The sequence below is a fragment of the Capra hircus genome, chromosome 2 (assembly GCF_001704415.2).
Source record: "Capra hircus breed San Clemente chromosome 2, ASM170441v1, whole genome shotgun sequence".
Taxonomy (NCBI): Eukaryota; Metazoa; Chordata; class Mammalia; order Artiodactyla; family Bovidae; genus Capra; species Capra hircus.
Window position 1 is genome coordinate 117,280,900 of NC_030809.1, and position 19,025 is coordinate 117,299,924.

At 39.4% G+C, this 19,025-nt stretch overlaps 1 protein-coding gene across 1 annotated transcript in view; it reads right to left on the reverse strand.

Annotated features, from left to right (window-relative positions):
- The window catches only part of PDE11A (phosphodiesterase 11A), a 449,211-nt gene that overhangs the window by 234,241 nt on the left and 195,945 nt on the right, over positions 1 to 19,025 (reverse strand). The window contains exon 6 of the mRNA XM_005675916.3: positions 2,662 to 2,794. Coding sequence (XP_005675973.1) covers positions 2,662 to 2,794 — 133 coding nt within the window. The remainder of the gene's footprint in view (positions 1 to 2,661; positions 2,795 to 19,025) is intronic.

Genomic DNA, 19,025 nt, shown 5'->3' on the forward strand with positions numbered 1-19,025 from the left:
TTTTTTCCTATAGTGAGCCTTTCAGTTTGTTCAGTACTACTGATGTTAATAATAGAATACTGAGATCATTTCTTCATAAAACTGTGTTTACAAATCTGTTGCTCAGCATTCTGAAATCAAGAAGGAAAGAAGCACAGCAAAAGGCAAAACTTTATAACATCAGTCCTAACCCAATCATAATGTTAACACATATATTGACACCTATAAGTCATTTATGCTTTGCTAGTCACAGAACCAAGGTTGGTGGTGTTTTTCTTTACAGGAGGAGACCTAAAGAAGTTCTGGATTGTCTACTCTCCCAAGGAAGGTATCTCAAAGCTCAGAGATAATGTATCAGAAACTGAAGCTAGCCTGAGTGTGGTTAGCATTGGGGTGGCTAAGGGAGCACACTGGAGACACCCAACCCAGACAGGGAGCTCACGAAAGGATGTCCAAGATACAGGCATCGCAGCTAGATGCTGGAGAATAAATAGAGAATACATAGTAGATGTGACCTGGGGGAAGAGAATTCTGGGCAGCTACAGAAACATAAATTTCAGGAATTCAAACTTTCTATGCCATGTTCAGTCACTCAGTCATGTCCGACTCGTTGTGACCCCACGGACTGTAGCCTGTCAGGCTTCTCTGTCCATGGGATTTCCAGGCAAAAAGACTGGAGTGGGTTACCAGGGATCGAACCCACATCTGCTGCTCCTGCGTTGGTAGGCGGATTCTTTACCACCGTGCCACCTGGGAAGCCCATGAAGAGATCTGCAAAGATCTGAATGAAGTTATCAATTTGACCTGGAGTCCAACCTCCCCACCATTGTTGCATCCCACCCTAGACACTGGAGACAGTACAGGGCAGGATTCAGAGGCTGGGCTTTGGAGTCCGAGCTGCTGCTGCTGCTGCTGCTGCTAAGTCGCTTCAGTTGTGTCCAACTCTGTGCGACCCCATAGACGGCAGCCCACCAGGCTCCCCCGTCCCTGGGATTCTCCAGGCAAGAACACTGGAGTGGGTTGCCATTTCCTTCTCCAGTGCATGGAAGTAAAAAGAGAAAGTGGAGTCTGAGAAACCAGGACTAACTCTCACTTCCAATTAAATGTTCAGTTATCATTACTGGTCTAGTCTCTGTTCTGCAGCCAGTGTGATCTTTCTAAAGTATAACTCCTTCTTCTCCTGCATTGATAACTTGACTACTGATTCCCCTTGCCTGTGATAAATACTCAAACTTCTTAACACATCTTTCAAAGCCTCTGGATGATCTGGCCCCTGCTTTCTCCTCCAGCCTCATCTACCCAGCCCTCCAGCTATGTTAACTCATCTCTGTTCCCAGACTCCTCATGCTCTCAGCCTTGCCTGGAACACATATCTCATCACCATCGTCACCATAACACTCCTGCTACTATTCAGACCTTAGCTTGGTAACCTAGTAATTGAATCTCCTAATTTATTGAATACACACCACACACAGACACGGAGGCATTTTATGAGTTCATGTAAATTTATCTATATGATACCCTATACTACCTTAGAATTAAACTTCTGCCAAGTCAGAATCTACATTGTCTTAATATATTCTGCACATCAGCACAATGCATGCCTACATAATTAACATTAAACAGTAACAGAAGCCAACGTACCATTCCTTGGGAGCAATCTTTTAAAATACGGTAGCTGTTCTAATATCTATTGGGAAATAATTATGTTATGTACACATTTTTATTACTAACCATTTCATTGTTTAACATAAACTATGTTTAATATAAAATGTGCCTGAATATATTTAATTGCATGGGTTTAACTACATGTTTAATATAAAATGTTCCTCATAGTAAAAAAGAGCACCAGGCTAGAGAGTTAAGAGTGTCTTTGCAGTTATGTGTGTTAACAGTGAAACACTGAATCCGAATGTCCATCAACACCATAACGGATTTAAAAAATGATGCTGATTCATACAGTGGAATACTTTGCAGCAGTGAAAATAAATGAATGAATTACAGACACATGTGACTCAGGAACATACACGGAATGAAAAAGCAAGACACAGAAGAATACATACAGTATAATTATATAAAGTTCAGAGGTGTGTAAAATGGAACAATGTAAGTGGCAGGGTCAAATACATGCAGTGAAACTATATAGCCCTTTTGCCACAAATCAGGGTAGAGAAAGGAAGATTTCCTGTCAAAAACAGCATTTATACTCAGTTGTGTCCAACTCTTTGCAACCCCATTGATTTTACAGCCCATGGAATTCTCCAGACCAGAATACTAGAGTGGGTAGCCTTTCCCTTCTCCAGGAGATCTTCCCCACCCAGGAATCGAACCAGGGTCTCCTGCATTGAAGATGGATTCTTTACCAGCTGAGCCACAAGGGAAGTCCAAGAATACTGGAGTGGGTATCCTATCCCTTCTCCAGCAGATCTTCCCCACTGAGGAATCGAACCAGGGTCTCCTGCATTGCAGGGGGATTCTTTACCAGCTGAGCCATGAGGGAAGCCTGTCAGTCAGCAGTAGGCGATGCGGAAAGTCAGATCACAGGGGAAAGATTCAGAAGAACTGCCAGTCAGCTCAGGAGTTGCTGTGGATTTGCATGATGTTCCTTTGGGGCTCTGGCCAGCAATGCATCCACAGGGTGACAACAGAACCTTAAAACTGCAACCAGAGGCCTCCTCTTACCTCGGCATCAAAGCGGGGATCCTGGTAGGCATCACTGATGTTCACTGGAAGGCCCGTGGAAGCTACCAGCTCGGCAACACTGTTATTTATTAGCCAGTCAGAGTACGATGATTTCTCCATGCTTTCTTTGAAACTATCAGAACACCAAGGCAGGCAGAAAGAAAAGAGAAAAACATCAGTTTACCCGAAAGCTAACCTGTAAAAGTACTCCCGTAGCAGGACTATCCATCTTCATTAAGAAGGGGCATGTGACCTTAGTCACAGAACAATAGCAAGGTAATTAGCAGCAGCTACGTCAAAATGACTTACCTGCTATCTTGTAAAATAATCAGCTCCATGGGTAGAAATGATAGATTCTTTAAGATCCAGAGGACAACTCTAGGTTTTATTTAGTCCCCAAAGCAGGCAGAGGTAGAACAGATAATCCAGAAATGACCAAAATTGACAATAAGATGCCAATGCCGCGGCATAATAAATTACACTCACCCTCCTAAGCCCACACCTCTTAACAGAGTAGACTAGATGCTTGATACTAGGGAAAATGAAACCCAAGAGTGAGGAAGAATTCAGAAACAAATTGAAAATTTACAGAAGTATAGCAAAAGAGCATGTCTAGACTCCATCTTAGTATTCTGTAGCCATTTTTTTGTAGTGTCAGAGTATATTTCTTAACAAAAATACATTTCCTACTTACAAAGTCTTACTGAGAAATGTTTTAACCCTACCCTTGACATTAATACTTTAAAATATAGCCATGTATGATTTTAACAAGGAATTTTATGTTAAATGATTTTGCTAACTTTCCTCTGTGCCCCTTTCACTACAAAGGTCAAATTTACACAAATGCCATAAGAATTAGTAAGATTCCCCACTTCACCCCTCCCTTCCATCATTTCTTCCTCCTGTACCTACTGAGCACTGCCAGGAGCTGCAGAAATACAAACTGGAGTACTGTTCAAATTAGCAACATCAAGGAAGATTTCCTGGAGGATGTTAGGTTTATGGCGATCCTTGGGTTGGGAAGATACCCTTGAGTAGGACACGGCAACCCACTCCAATATTCTTGTCTAGAGAATTCCATGGACAGAAGAGCCTGGTGGGTCACAAATAGTTGGACATGACTAAGCCACTAACACTTTCACAGTCAGTCTAAGGAGACTCGCTGCAGTTTGGAAACACATCAAAAATTTGATTCCTCCATAGGCTGTGAGTGCAGATGAGATTGTGGTAGCTCAGTGGATCTCAGTTGCCACGTGCATAACTGCAAAATAACCAGTTGGGTTATTTTAACTCTTTAAAGAGTTAAGATTAAGATTAAAGTAACAAGAAAATAGTAAAGAAATCCTTTAGCTTGTATTTTACTAGGATCAGGTGCATAGAAAGCTTGGGTTTTTAAGTGAGTTTCCTGTAAAGAGCTACAGTTTGATTCCTCTTCCTCAGTGGTATCTTGATTCCAAGTATGAGATTCACACTGACTCAAAGAGAACTTCATGAGCTGAAACATACTGATGGTGGAGGGATAAAAGAGAATTGTCTTATTGCACAGAACACATAATTCCTGTAATGTGGCTGTCCCTGAAATGAGGCCCAGTGAGTAAATATAAACATCAAGGTCGACAAGGTGCCAAGCAGCGTAAGAGAGAAATCGATACAAGTAAAACTAATCAGACAAATAAAATACCCCAGGACGAGGAACTTCACCAAGTTTAATTGTCTGAAAAACCTTTCTCAGCTAAAGGTTCAAACATAGAAAACTGTATGAAAATAAATATAAGACTATTTTTAAAAATTAATTCTCAAAATGAGTCTCTAAATTAGAAGACAAAATATCTGAATAAAATGATGTTAAGCATTAGACTGTGTCTGTATTGATGGTTTTGTTCTCAAAATCAGAGAGACTGATTTCCTTTAGGATTGACCGGTTTGATCTCTCCGCAGTCCAAGAGACTCTCAAAAGTCTTCTGCAGCACAATTCAAAGGCATCAATTCTTCTGTGCTCAGCTTTCTTTACAATCCAACTCTCACATCCGTACATGACTACTAGAAAAACCATAGCTTTGACTATATGGACCTTTATCAGTAAAGTAATGTCTCTGCTTTTTAATACACTGTCTAGGTTTGTCATAGCTTTTCTTCCAAGGAGCAAGCGTCTTTTGATTTCATGGCTGCAGTTACTGTCCACAGTGATTTTGGAGCCCAAGAAATGAAAATCTGACACTGTTTCCACTTTTCCCCCTTCTATTAGCCATGAAGTGATGGGACTTGTCTTTCCTAGAGGCTCCCAATACTTCACTCTTTCAAGAATGACCATTAGTTGGGCTGCTGCAAAATGCTGGAAAGTCATAAGTGAATCTTGAATGAAATGATCTATTAAGGGTCTTTTCTTTTTTTCTGACAAAAGGGAACTGATACATGGGAACCCATCTATATACATATGGTCTCCTCAGCTCCTCCCCCTACCTGTACAGAAGGAGATATAGACAGAAACTAAAGAGGCCCCACCTTCAGGAAGCTCACAAGCAACGACAATGGATTGTGACGCCCTAAATGAAGATGTAAAGACATTATGGGAACAGAGAAAAGAAGGATCAGTTCTGTCTAGGCTGGGAATGATATTTGAGAACTACTTCACAAAGGAAGTTAGTATAAGCTGATCTTATAAGGAGGATAAGTAAGAGTCATCTGGCAGAGAAAGAAGGAAAAAGCAATTCAGACAAAACCACACAGGACTCAAGTTTTAGAAGTGTGAGGTTTTCTGTACTGGTGTAATGAATGGTAGAGCTAAAACTTAGACTAAATGGCAGAAGTGATGACTACGGCTCTAATAGAAGAGGCAGCCTCTGTATTGTGTGGTTCCATGCACAAACACAACCACATTTATACTTATGGTTCCCACACACATGTCAGCAGCCCATTGAGTCCTAAGTTCCCTACGTATGCATCTAAGCACTTTCTGGACATTTCCTCCTGGTTATCCACAGACATCTCAAATTTAACATTTGCAAGATTGAACTAACACACTCTCCTTGATGTGTTAACAATCATTAAAAAAAAAACAACAACTGTGACCATTAACTAAAAATAGATCATTGGGTAAGGAATAGAAGTTTCAACATAGACACAATCTGTTTTCTTATTTTCGGGTCATGATTGATTATCAGTTGCCCTCTGATAGGCTGAGTATTATACAGTGGGGGTAGGATTCAGAGAGATGAAGAATCAGGAACACCAAGAACTCTTCCAGACAGATATTTCTTTTTTATGCTTTGTAAACAAAAACTGATTTTTAATCTACACCTTGTACCTGGTACTAGTTTCCATCTTGCTCCATTGACCAGAGGTCAGTCTGAACTTTTGGTTCACAAAGAGAAATGCCTTTATTTTTCCTTCTCAAGTAAGCCTGTCTATCTCTGGGTCCTTCCTGAAGTTTCGAGCTGTGCAACATTATTTGAAGTTGTCTTTTAATTAGGAGATTAAGGAACTAAGTCAATATCAGTTGAACTCAAAGCTAGGACCCCAGCAGGAGAATCTCAAATGCCTAGATCTAGGACATTAATAATTTCCTACTGCCCTCAGTATATCTTTGAAGGTTACCAAATAAGTTTTAGACATAAAAGGTAATGGGAGAGAACTTAATTAGCAAGTAGAACCAGCCTGTCAGTTGTTAAACTGTGGTGGGAGAGGAAGATGCTCTAAGTTGCAGACCTTCTGAATTTTATCATGACCTGAACTTGTTAATTATGGTCCATCTTGAGGATACTTCATTACACTTGTATTTCTCATTTTAGGCATTGTGTTATCAGAAATTAAGACATGGAAACCAAATAACACATTTCCTGCCCTTCATTTCCTCAAGTTGTACAATGGGAATGATGAGATTTATCACTCCAAGGAGTTGGTGTCATTTTGGGAAGCGTCTTGCACCTCTCAGCTGGGTGTCAGATGGCATTACTATGAGTAGTTGGCATTTACAATTTAGTATCAGGTAGTGACAACTGCTTGATTTCATAGCTGAGCGAATCTGGGTTTGGGGGGTTTGTTTCTGTTTTTTGTTTTTCTTGTATCTTGGCCCAACATTTCTTTGCTATGAGACTACAGATCAAATTTTAATAACTCTGACTGTTAGTTTCCATAACAGAAATTAGGGGAACTACAACCCATTTTACAGGGTTGTCTTGAGGATACCATAATATAATGTTGAATAATGCATAGCACATAGAAAGCTCTCACTATTAGTTTCTTGTAGCCCAAAGATTCTTCATTTATTAAAAACACTAGGTGAGGTGTAGTCTGCTTATCTACTGGGACAGGAAAGATATGACTGTTTTTTGGCTGTGGCATTGTTGCCAGATTTGGAGGGGTGCTGAAGTAAAAACGTGCTAGCTGGTAAAACTGTTGACAATAAAGGATAAGGTTAAAATTCTATCCATCTAGAAGTATCAAGTAGCCCTATCACATCTCTCTTTGGGGCTCCTGTGGGCACCTCCACCCGTCTGCTCTGGATTGAGAGCATATCTTCCCACAAGTCCTATGCATATGTCTACACAGCAAGAAAGAAGTGGACTCAATGCGTTAAAATATTAACTAAGGCATGTTAAATGAGAGACCTAAAAAAATGAGAGTAAAGCACACACAAAAAAAAACATTAAGGCTTTCAAGTTGCTATGATTCTGTTTACTGTGCAGCATCAATATAGGGGACAGCTGACCTGCACAGGCTACTATTTTATGTCTGATCTCAGTACTTCTTCATGTGCCTTGTTTTCTTGGAATGTTTCTATAGCTTTTATCCTTCTCTGTGACAGTCTTACTAAAGTGATAAGACCACTGATCCTAAATACATAGGGTAATGAGAAGGTTTGTCTTTCATTTAGTCTTCATATTCTAAGTCAGGAAAGAGAAAAAAAAATAAAATATATTTGAGAAGTGAAAGCTAGAAGTCTGGGAAATGTCTCTTTGAGTTTCCTAAGATTTTTGGAAGACACAAAAGTTTATTAGAAATATTGCCTCTCCCTCACTGATGTTTGATTACTATAATTAGCATTATGCAAATGGGGTATAGACACATACATTACTACTGCCATGGAGGTTATTTATAAAATAGGGTTATATTTGGGGAGGGGGATTTGGGGCCATATAAGCCCAGAAATATCAAAGTGATATTATCCCTGCACAGTTCAGTTGCTCAGGCATGTCCAATTCTTTGTGGCCCCATGAACCGCAGCATACCAGGCCTCCCTATCCACTGCCAACTCCTGGAGTTTACTCAAACTCATGTCCTTTGAGTCAGTAATGACATCCAACCATCTCATCCTCTGTTGTCCCCTTCTCCTCCTGCCTTCAATTTTTCCCAGCATCAGGGTCTTTCCAAATGAGTCAGCTTTTTGCATCAGGTGGCCAAAGCACTGGAGTTTCAGCCTCAATATCAGTCCTTCCAGTGAACACCCAGGACTGATCTCCTTTAGCATGGACTGACTGGATTTCCTTGCAGTCCAAGGGACTCTCAAGAATCTTCTTCAACACCACAATTCAAAAGCATCAGGTCAGGCATAAATTGTTCCAGTGTCAACACTCCATCCATATAACATTCTCTATATTTTGTGGGAAAAGGAGGTTGGATATAACTAGATGACTCTAACAATGGAGCTTCCTGATAAAGAAGCAGCCTTGGCACCAAGTGGAAGCCTCAGAGCTCAGTAGCTGGTACCTGGAAGACTGAGCTACTGATCCACTTCCTTGTTAAACAATCAAAAGGGAGTTGGGCCATCTGGATCTTTTACTTTTCAACTAGCAACATTAAATATTGGCATAATAAGTTTCGGCAGCCCTGAATTTATCAGATGACGGACAATCAAAAAGAACGGACTTCTGGACTCTGAGGGAGAGGGAGAGGGAGAGGGTGGGATGATTTGGGAGAATGGCATTGAAACATGTATACTATCAGGTAAGAAACGAATCGCCAGTCCATGTTCGATACAGGATACAGGATGCTTGGGGCTGGTGCACGGGGATGATCCAGAGAGATGATATGGGGTGGGAGGTGGGAGGGGGTTTCAGGATTGGGAACTCATGTACACCTGTGGCTGATTCATGTCAATGTATGGCAAAACCAATACAGTATTGTAAAGCAAAATAAAGTAAAAATAAAAATTACAGAAAAAGAATGTCCTAAGGTTCTCATTTATAGGAAGTTACACAACAACACAAATCTTACATTTCAAAGATGACTGGTTATGGTGGTGATGATGCTATTTTAATGTTTAATATTTTAAAGATTTTCTTCATTCCTTGAAAATAGAATAAGGATCACATTTTTATTCCTACAAAACACCCATCACATGCTTCCTAGCAGAGGTGCAGTTAAAGAAAGAAGATCCACGAACAAGAAAGTAAAAGAGAATATATTCATGATATACTATAGAAGTACTCTGTCTTACATCAGTGTGTAAGTTTGTCTAACCTACTACTTTAGGTCATTGAGAAATTTCAAAGAAGGTAAGTAGAACAGCGAGACTTTCCAAATTGGTAAAGCCCACAAAAATTTGTCCCTCCATAAAAGAATGAGAATACTAGCAAAAAATGGTCAAAATCAACTTTTTCTGAGGAAATTAAAGAGAGGCTTACAAAAATCCAAAGAGTGTTCATTCAAGAAAAACAGTTGAATCTCTATAAGGACAGCAAGCTGTGTGTTATTTTAACTTACCTTATTCTCATCTCCCTATCTCAAGCTCTGGGGTAGTGGTGAAAACCAGCAGACTCATAATCATGCTAGCTGTGAAAACCAGTTGCCAAGTAGCCACTGGCAGAGGAACAATGGGTTTGGAGCTCCCCAAAAGTCACACCCCTAGAGAATTGTTATTATTTGACCTATTTGGCAGCTCCATGGAAACCTCCACTCATAAAGCTTTTCTTTATTTGACCTGACTTTGAGCTTGCTCACTAAGAACACCCTTTATCCCAAAGCATTCATCGGGGGGAAAATGGCAGCAGTTGTTTAATATCACAACTGCTTTTGGCAGAGAAACACTTACAGCTAACAAGAAGCTGACCAGAAAACCTAAAAGAAGAAGTATGGGAATAAGATGTTACTAGGGAGATTTGCAAAGTTCTGACACATTCCTGGAAATATAGAGTTGAATGTATGCTCAGAAAAGACCAGAGAAGGTCCTAAACTCCTACCTCTGGTTGACCTTGAAGTTCTATGAAAGCAGAAAGTGAAAGCTAAGTAAACTTCCTGAAAGAGAACTGAAGGTACCCCACACATGCACACAGATCCGCTCAGCAAGGCTGGAAGACTTATTGGTTCTTTTTTTTTTTTTTTAAGGAAACCTCAACCCAGTCATTAGCTGACAACTGAGCTAACTAGGGAGAGAATTCAGTTGCCACATACAACAAAGATAGTTCATGAAAGCCAGTAAACAACAAATAGCGGAAACAACAATAACAGAAACAAATATAAACAACAGCAAAGCCTGGATGGAATGAGTCAGGAGCTCATATTATTTCCAGTATTCATTTAAATTATTCCATTTTAAACTGAGAGAGAGAAATAAAAAAATAAACAGGAAAAAAAGCAATCAACAGAAACTGCCTTGAGTAAGCCCAGATGTTGGACTTACCAGACAAAGACTTTAAATTGGCTGATATAAATGTGTTCAAAATACTAAAGGAAACCATACTCCAACCTGCCCCCCAAAATAAGAGCCTAAAGAAAAACATGAGAAAAATGTCTCACCAAATAGATAATATCAATAAAGAGATGAAAATCATAAAAAGGAACCAAATAAAAAATTCTGGAATTGAAAATTATAATAATTGAAATAAAAATTCACTAAGAGGGATGAACAGGAGGTATGAGAAGCCAAAAGAACCATTTAACTTGAAGATAAGTTAATGGAAGATAGAGAGTATCTGGTCTGAGGAACAGAAAGAAAAAAGAATGAAAGAAAAGAGTCTTAGCAACTTTTAAGCACATAAACATATGCATAATGGAAGTCTCAGACAGAGAGGAGACAAGAAAAGGAGAAGAAAAGATATTTGAAGAAACATAGGAGAAAATATCACATATTTGACTAAAATAAACATTCAGTCAGTTCAGTTCAGTTGCTCAGTTGTGTCCGACTCTTTGTGACCCCATGGACTTCAGCATGCCAGGCCTCCCTGTCCATTGCCAACTCTTGGAGTTTACTCAAACTCATGTCCTTTGAGTCAGTAATGCCATCCAACCATCTCATCCTCTGTCGTCCCCTTCTCCTCCTGCCCTCAATCTTTCCCAGCTTCAGGGTCTTTTCAAATGGGTCAGTTCTTCGTATCAGGTGACCAAAGGATTGGAGTTTCAGCTTCAGCATCAGTCCTTCCAATGGACACCCAGGACTGATCTCCTTTAGGATGGATCTCCTTGCAGTTCAAGGGACTCTCAAGAGTCTTCTCCAACACCACAGTTCAAAAACATCAATTCTTCGGTGCTCAGCTCTGTTTATAGTCCAATTCTCAATCCATACCTGACTACTGGAAAAACCATAGCTTTGACTAGATGGACCTTTGTTGGCAAAGTAATGTCTCTGCTTTTTAATATGCTGTCTAGGTTGGGCATAACTTTTCTGGAGCATGCGTCTTTTAATTTCATGGCTGCAGTCACCATCTGCAGTGATTTTGGAGCCCCCAAAAATAAAGTCTGACACTGTTTCCACTGTTTCCCCATTTATTTCCCATGAAGTGATGGGACCACATGTCATAATCTTAGTTTTCTGAATGTTGAGTTTTAAGCCAAATTTTTCACTCTTCTCTTTCACTTTCATCAGGAGCCTCTTTAGTTCTTCGCTTTCTGCCGTAAGGGTGGTATCATCTGCATATCTGAGGCTATTGCTATTTCTCCCAACAATCTTGATTCCAGCTTGTGCTTCATCTAGCCTGGCATTTCTCATGATGTACTCTGCATATAAGTTAAATAAGCAGGGTGACAATATACAGCCTTGACGTACTCCTTTCCCTATTTGGAACCAGTCCATTGTTCAATGTACGGTTCTAACTGTTGCTTCCTGACCTGCATACAGATTTCTCAAAAGGCAGGTCAGGTGGTCTGGTATTCCCATCTCTTTCAGAATTTTCCACAGTTTGTTGTGATCCACACAGCCAAAGGCTTTGGCATAGTTAATAAAGCAGAAATAGATGTTTTCCTGGAACTCTCTTGCTTTTTCCATGATCCAGCGGATGTTGGCAATTTGATCTCTGGTTCCTCTGCCTTTTCTAAATTCACCTTGAACATCTGGAAGTTCACGGTTCACATACTGTTGAAGCCTGGCTTGGAGAATTTTTAACATTACTTTGCTAGCATGTGAGATGAGTACAATTGTGCGGTAGATTGAGCATTCTTTGGCATTCTTTCTTTGGGTTGGAATGAAAACTGATCTTTTCCAACCCCGTGGCCAATGCTGAGTTTTCCAAATTTGCTGGCATATTGAGTGTGGTACTTTCACAAAATCATCTTTTAGGATTTCAAATAGCTCAACTAAAATTCCATCACCTCTACTAGCTTGGTTTGTAGTGATGCTTCCTAAGCCCCACTTGACTTCACATTCCAGGATGTCTGGCTCTAGGTGAGTTATCACAACATTATGATTATCTAAGTTGTGAAGATCTTTTTTGTATAGTTCTTCTGTGTATTCTTGCCACCTCTTCTTAATATCTTCTGCTTCTGTTAGGTCCATACCATTTCTGTCTTATATTGTGCCCATTTTTGCATAAAATATTCCCTTGGTATCTCTAATTTTCTTGAAGAGATCTCTAGTCTTTCCCATTCTATTGATTTCTTCTATTTCTTTGCATTGATTGTTGAGGAAGGCTTTCTTATCTCTCCTTGCTATTCTTTGGAACTCCGTATTCAAACGGGTATATTTTTCCTTTTCTGCTTTGTCTTTCACTTCTCTTCTATTCCCAGCTATTTGTAAGGCCTCGTCAGACAACCATTTTGCCTTTTTGCATTTCTTTTCCTTAGCGATGGTCTTGATTCCTGCCTCCTGTACAGTGTCATGAACCTCCATCCATAGTTCTTCAGGCACTCTATCAGATCTAATCTCTTGAATCTATCACTTCCACTGTACAATCGCAAGGGCTTTGATTTAGGTCATACATGAACAGTCTAGTGGTTTTCCCTAATTTCTTTAATTTAAGTCTGAATTTGGCAATAAGGAGTTCATGATCTGAGCCATAGTCAGCTCCCAGTCTTGTTTTTGCTGACTGTATAGAACTTCTCCTTCTTTGGCTGTGAAGAATATATTCAATCTGATTTCGGTATTGACCAAAAGAAACATTAATCTATACATTTAAGGATCTCAACAAAACCCAAGTAAGATAAACTCACAAGGATCCACACCTAGACATAACATTAACAGACTATTGAAAACTAATGGAAGCCAAAATGCAGCTGAATGACACAGTCAACGTGCTCAAAGAGAAGACCATTAAGGAAGAACTGTATGTCCAGCAAAATTACACTTTAAAAATAAAGGAGAGGTTGCCAGTCAGAATGGCTGCGATCCAAAAATCTGCAAGCAATAAATGCTGGAGAGGGTGTGGAGAAAAGGGAACCCTCCTACACTGTTGGTGGGAATGCAAACTAGTACAGCCACTATGGAGAACAGTGTGGAGATTCCTTAAAAAATTGCAAACAGAACTACCTTATGACCCAGCAATCCCACTGCTGGGCATACACACCGAGGAAACCAGAATTGAAAGAGACACATGTACCCCAATGTTCATCGCAGCACTGTTTATAATAGCCAGGACATGGAAACAACCTAGATGTCCATCAGCAGATGAATGGATAAGAAAGCTGTGGTACATATACACAATGGAGTATTACTCAGCCATTAAAAAGAATTCATTTGAATCAGTTCTGATGAGATGGGAGAAACTGGAGCCAATTATACAGAGTGAAGTAAGCCAGAAAGAAAAACACCAATACAGTATATTAACACATATATATGGAATTTAGGAAGATGGCAATGACGACCCTGTATGCAAGACAGGAAAAAAGACACAGATGTGTATACCAGACTTTTGGACTCAGAGGGAGAGGGAGAGGGTGGGATGATTTGGGAGAATGGGAATTCTAACGTATACTGTCATGTAAGAATTGAATCGCCAGTCCATGTCTGACGTAGGGTGCAGCTTGCTTGGGGCTGGTGCATGGGGATGACCCAGAGAGATGTTATGGGGAGGGAGGTGGGAGGGGGGTTCATGTTTGGGAACGCATGTAAGAATTAAAGATTTTAAAATTTAAAAAAAATAAAAAATTAAAAAAATTAAAAAAATTTTAAAAAAAAAGAAATAGGTTACTTGAAAATCACTTAAGTAGTAGAAACGACTGTCTATATTATGAAAATATTAAATATAAAATAATAAATATCAATATTTATTAACTAATAAAAAAGCAAATTGGACAGCCAAAAAAAAATAATAATAAAAAATAAAAATAAAGGAGAGGTTGAGACATTTTCAAATAAACAAGAACTGAGGAGATTCATTACCAGCAGACATGCCCTAGAAGAAATACTGAAGATTGTCATTCAGGCTGAAATTAAAGAACACGAGAGATGAAGATCATGGCATCCGGTCCCATCACTCCATGGGAAATAGATGGAGAAACAGTGGAAACAGTGTCAGACTTTATTTTTTGGGCTCCAAAATCACTGCAGATGGTGACTGCAGCCATGAAATTAAAAGACGCTTACTCCTTGGAAGAAAAGTTATGAGCAATCTAGATAGCATATTCAAAAGCAGGGATATTACTTTGCCGACTAAGGTCCTTCTAGTCAAGGCTATGGTTTTTCCAGTGGTCATGTATGGATGTGAGAGTTGAACTGTGAAGAAGGCTGAGCGCCGAAGAATTGATGCTTTTGAACTGTGGTGTTGGAGAAGACTCTTGAGAGTTCCTTGGACTGCAAGGAGATCCAACCAGTCCATTCTGAAGAAGATCAACCCTGGGATTTCTTTGGAAGGAATGTTGCTAAAGCTGAAACTCCAGTACTTTGGCCACCTCATGCGAAGAGTTGACTCATTGGAAAAGACTTTGATGCTGGGAGGGATTGGGGGCAGGAGGAGAAAGGGACAACCGAGGATGAGATGGCTGGATGGCATCACGGACTCGATGGACGCGACTCTGTGTGAACTCCGGGAGTTGGTGATGGACAGGGAGGCCTGGCATGCTGCAATTCATGGGGTCGCAAAGAGTCGGATATGACTGAGCAACTGAACTGAACTGAACTAAGAGAGTAATCTAAACCCACATGAAGAAGTAAAGAGCACTGAAAAAGGTAACTCTATAGTAAACACAAAAGATAGCATAGGTGTATTTTTTGTTTGTAACCTTTTTCCCTTCTCCTATCTCATTTAAAAGACAACTGCATAATGATTATTTATGGGGTTATAATGTAAAAAATACAATTTGTAAGACAACAATAACACAAGGGTGGGAACTATATGAGTAACTTTTCTTGCGCTACAATATTAAGTTGGTATTAATCCAAATTAGACTTACAAGTTAAGATGTTAATTGTAATCCCCAGGGCAATCACTAAGGAAATCATTGAAAAAATAATAAAAGAAATGACAAGATAATTTAAATGGCCCATTAAAAGCTGATACTACAAAAGAAGGCAGAAATGAAGAAACAGAGGGACAAAGAGACTTAAGACATGTAGAAAACAAATAACAAAAAAGGTAGATGTAAACTCTACTTTATAAGTAATCATTTTAAATATAAATGAATTAAACACCCCAAACAAAAGGCAAAGATTGGCAGAACAGATACAATAACATGAGCCCATATAACAACTATATGCTGTTTATTAGAGACATACTTTAGGTTCAAAGACACAAACAGGTTAAAAGTAAAAAGATGAAAATGTATCTGCCTCAAACAAATCCTCCCCAAAGTGCCTAATTCGAAGTACAATATGTATTTGAGTGAAAAAGCTGACTTAAACCTCTACGTTAAAAAAACTAAGATCATGGCATCTGGTCTCATCACTTCATGGCAAATAGAAGGTGAAAAGCATAGAAGCAGTGACAAATTTTATTTTCTCGGGCTCCAAAATCACTGCGAACAGTGACTGTAGCCATGGAATTGAAAGACATTTACTCCTTGGAAGGAAAGCTATGACAAACCTAGACAGCATATTGAAAAGCAAAGACATCACTTTGTCGACAAAGGTCCATATAGTCAAAGCTTTTTTTCTAGTAGTTTTTGGCTTTCTAGAAGACGTATACAGATGATTTTTCTAGTAGTCATGTACAGATGTGAAAACTGGACCATAAAGAAGGCTGGGCACCGAAGAATTGATGCTTTTGAATTGTGCTGGAAAGTATTCTTGAGTCCCTTGGACAGCAAGGAGATCAAACCAGTCAACCCTAAAGGAAATCAGTCCTGAATATTCATTGGAAGGACGGATGCTGAAGCTGAAGCTCCAATACTTTGCCCACCAGATACAAAGAGCTGACTCACTGGAAAGACCCTGACACAGGGAAAGATTGAAGGCAAGAGGAGAAGAGGGCAGCAGAGGATGAGATGGTTAGAGAGCATCACCAGCTCATTGGACGTGAATTTCAGCAAACTCTGGGGGACAGTGAAGGACAGGGAAGCCTGGCGTTCTGCAGTCCATGGGATTGCAAAGAGTCAGGAACGACTTGGTGACTGAATAACAACAACAAAATGTATTTGAGTGAAGAAGTTCTGAAATGTTTGGGAAAATCAGTTTCACACAACGCTTATATTTTAAAATAACCAGCATAGGCACTGATTGAGGCCACACACTGCAAGTGTTAATCAAAAATGTCTTAAATGTCTAAAGTTGTGTTGCAGGTCACAACAATATAATGGATGATGAAATTAATTCTGTGGGTTCAGACAGCAGGTGGGTTTTTTTTTAAAAGAATAGACTAAATCAGAAGTTACATAAATAGTAAAGGTTAAGTATAGTTTCAAGAAACATGTTTTAGCTATATGTGTGTGTGCATTTGTGTATATCTTTATATACATTAACTAGGTTTGGATATAAAATGTTTACTTTTGCTGTAGGCTGTGATAAAAAGGTTGAAATTCATAAGCTAGGGGATACACAGTGAAATTGGCACAGTTAGGATTTACGGTAAAGATATTAGCAACATTGTCCATGGCAGGAGCAGAATTTCTAATTCCCCAGAGCATCATCAGGATGGCGTGCTTTTCGGTGGTAATGTCCCAGCAGGGATGAGTCACATCACACTTCCTGGAAGCACAAGCCCAAAATCATATTCATAATCTAGACAACTTCTGGAGATCACCTCACCTGGGCCAAGTTCATGTCAGAGTTATAAAATGTACACTATGACTGTAAGACACAATCACAGTAAATTGTGATAAACAAAATCCTCATCATACGTAGTCTCTCCAGGCTAACACAGTCTATTCCAAGTTTATTCCTGAGAATGTCACTGCTGCTGGACAAAAACAAAGAACATCTCAAGGAGTCTTGTTTACAAATTCTTGACCCAAGGCTAGAGCTCATCCTATAGTTTTGTCTCATTATAGTCACATCTCATGAAAGTCAGTTCCTTCTCGCCTCTCAAAAGGTCAGATTTGGGATGGAAGCCTAAAAGAATGAGTTACAGAGAAGTGAGGAGTGCTAGAGGGAAAAAAATTTATTTATAAAACTAGATTCCACATAAAATTGAAAATGAAAAAAAAAATCAATAAGGCATTGAAACTTGAGTTTCAGTATTTTGACCCCAAAACTGCAATGCAGAAAACTAATGTTAAGAAGAATCATAGGGCTATCCAATCTGAGAAATGAAATAAACCCTAAAAGTCTCCAAGATACTTCTTAAAGTTGAGTTGTACCCTCAGGGGGTAGATGTAGATAAGTTAAGGGATAGAAAAGCCACAAGAAAAACATGTGAAGGGGCCATACTATTTCATTGAGTCTGCAATAAATCAATTGTAAAATGCACTGTTATTTTTGAACCACTGAAAGAAGACAAAAAATGCTGCAATGAGTCAATATATTCTTTTCACTTAAAATATTAATATTTTCATCTTGTTTTAGAGATCATTTAGATTAGACATAAATTTTATCATATGCACTCTTGAAGGAAAATTTTAACTATGTAAGTTGATTATATATAGAAGGAAAACTTACGAGCAAAGAAATTGACCAAGACATTTCTAAAATTGCTTCAAATTCAGTGTCACTCTTCTGAACCACTTTTCAATACAGAGTGTTCGATGTTCACAGATATGAGCTTTGAGTCACCAGGATGCAGTCTTTTTTTAGAAGAGTGCTCCACTATCACCTTTAGGACGCTCTTCCGAGCGTCAACCCCCTTGCAAGTTTCAGTGCTGCCATTCTACTGAACTTGGTAAGAGGGCTCATTGGCAGGTTTTTAGATAATGACCAGACTCACCTTCCTTCCTCAAGTATCCTTTACTTGGCGTGTTGACAGAAATTGTAAGGGTTTGCTGCTGTCCAGCCACACCACCAGCAATTCTTTTATTAGACTGTGCAGATACATGTTTGAAAACTGTGTCAAGACCTAACATAATTGGAAGTTCATGCAGGGCTCCTGGCCATGTGTTCCACGGGGCAGAAAAGATGTGCACACACATACACACACACAGCAACATCGAGTTCAATCTTATTCTTACATGATATGGGGTTCAGACTCATACACTAACACTGCATTCATTTCCTGTTTCTGCATCACAAACTATTACAGAATTAGCAGCTTAAAACAACACTCTTTTATTATCGCACAATTCTTGGAGGTCAGAAACTTATGGCGTTTGTCAGCTGGGTTTACTGCTTAGGATCTCATGAGACCAAAATCATGGTGCTGACAGAACTTCATTCCCTTCGGGAGATTCTGGGGAAGAATCAAGCTCATTCAGGTTGTTGGAAGAGTTCAATTTGCTGTAGCTGTAGCATGGAGGTCCTGATCTCCTTGACATGTGGTCCTGTGTATATTTAAGCCAGCAATATGTGTTGAATTCTGCTCATACTTCAAATTTCTCTGATTTCCACCTAACTTCCTTTTTAATCCTCAACTGGGAGAAAGCTCTGTATTTAAGAGTTTGTGATTACACTGTATCCACCTAGCTAATCCCAGAATAATCTCCCTATTTTAGCATCAATTGATTAACCACCTTAGTTACATCTGCACAGTCTCTTTGGCTATGTAATGTAACATATTCATGAATATGACAGAGCAGGTGAAGGTCATGGGGGCCCAAATTCTGTCTACCACCTTTAGTTTGACTTTGTTATGTAAAATTAAACATGGTGGCAAGTTTTAACCATCTGATGTTATGCATGGCCTCATGCTGAAATG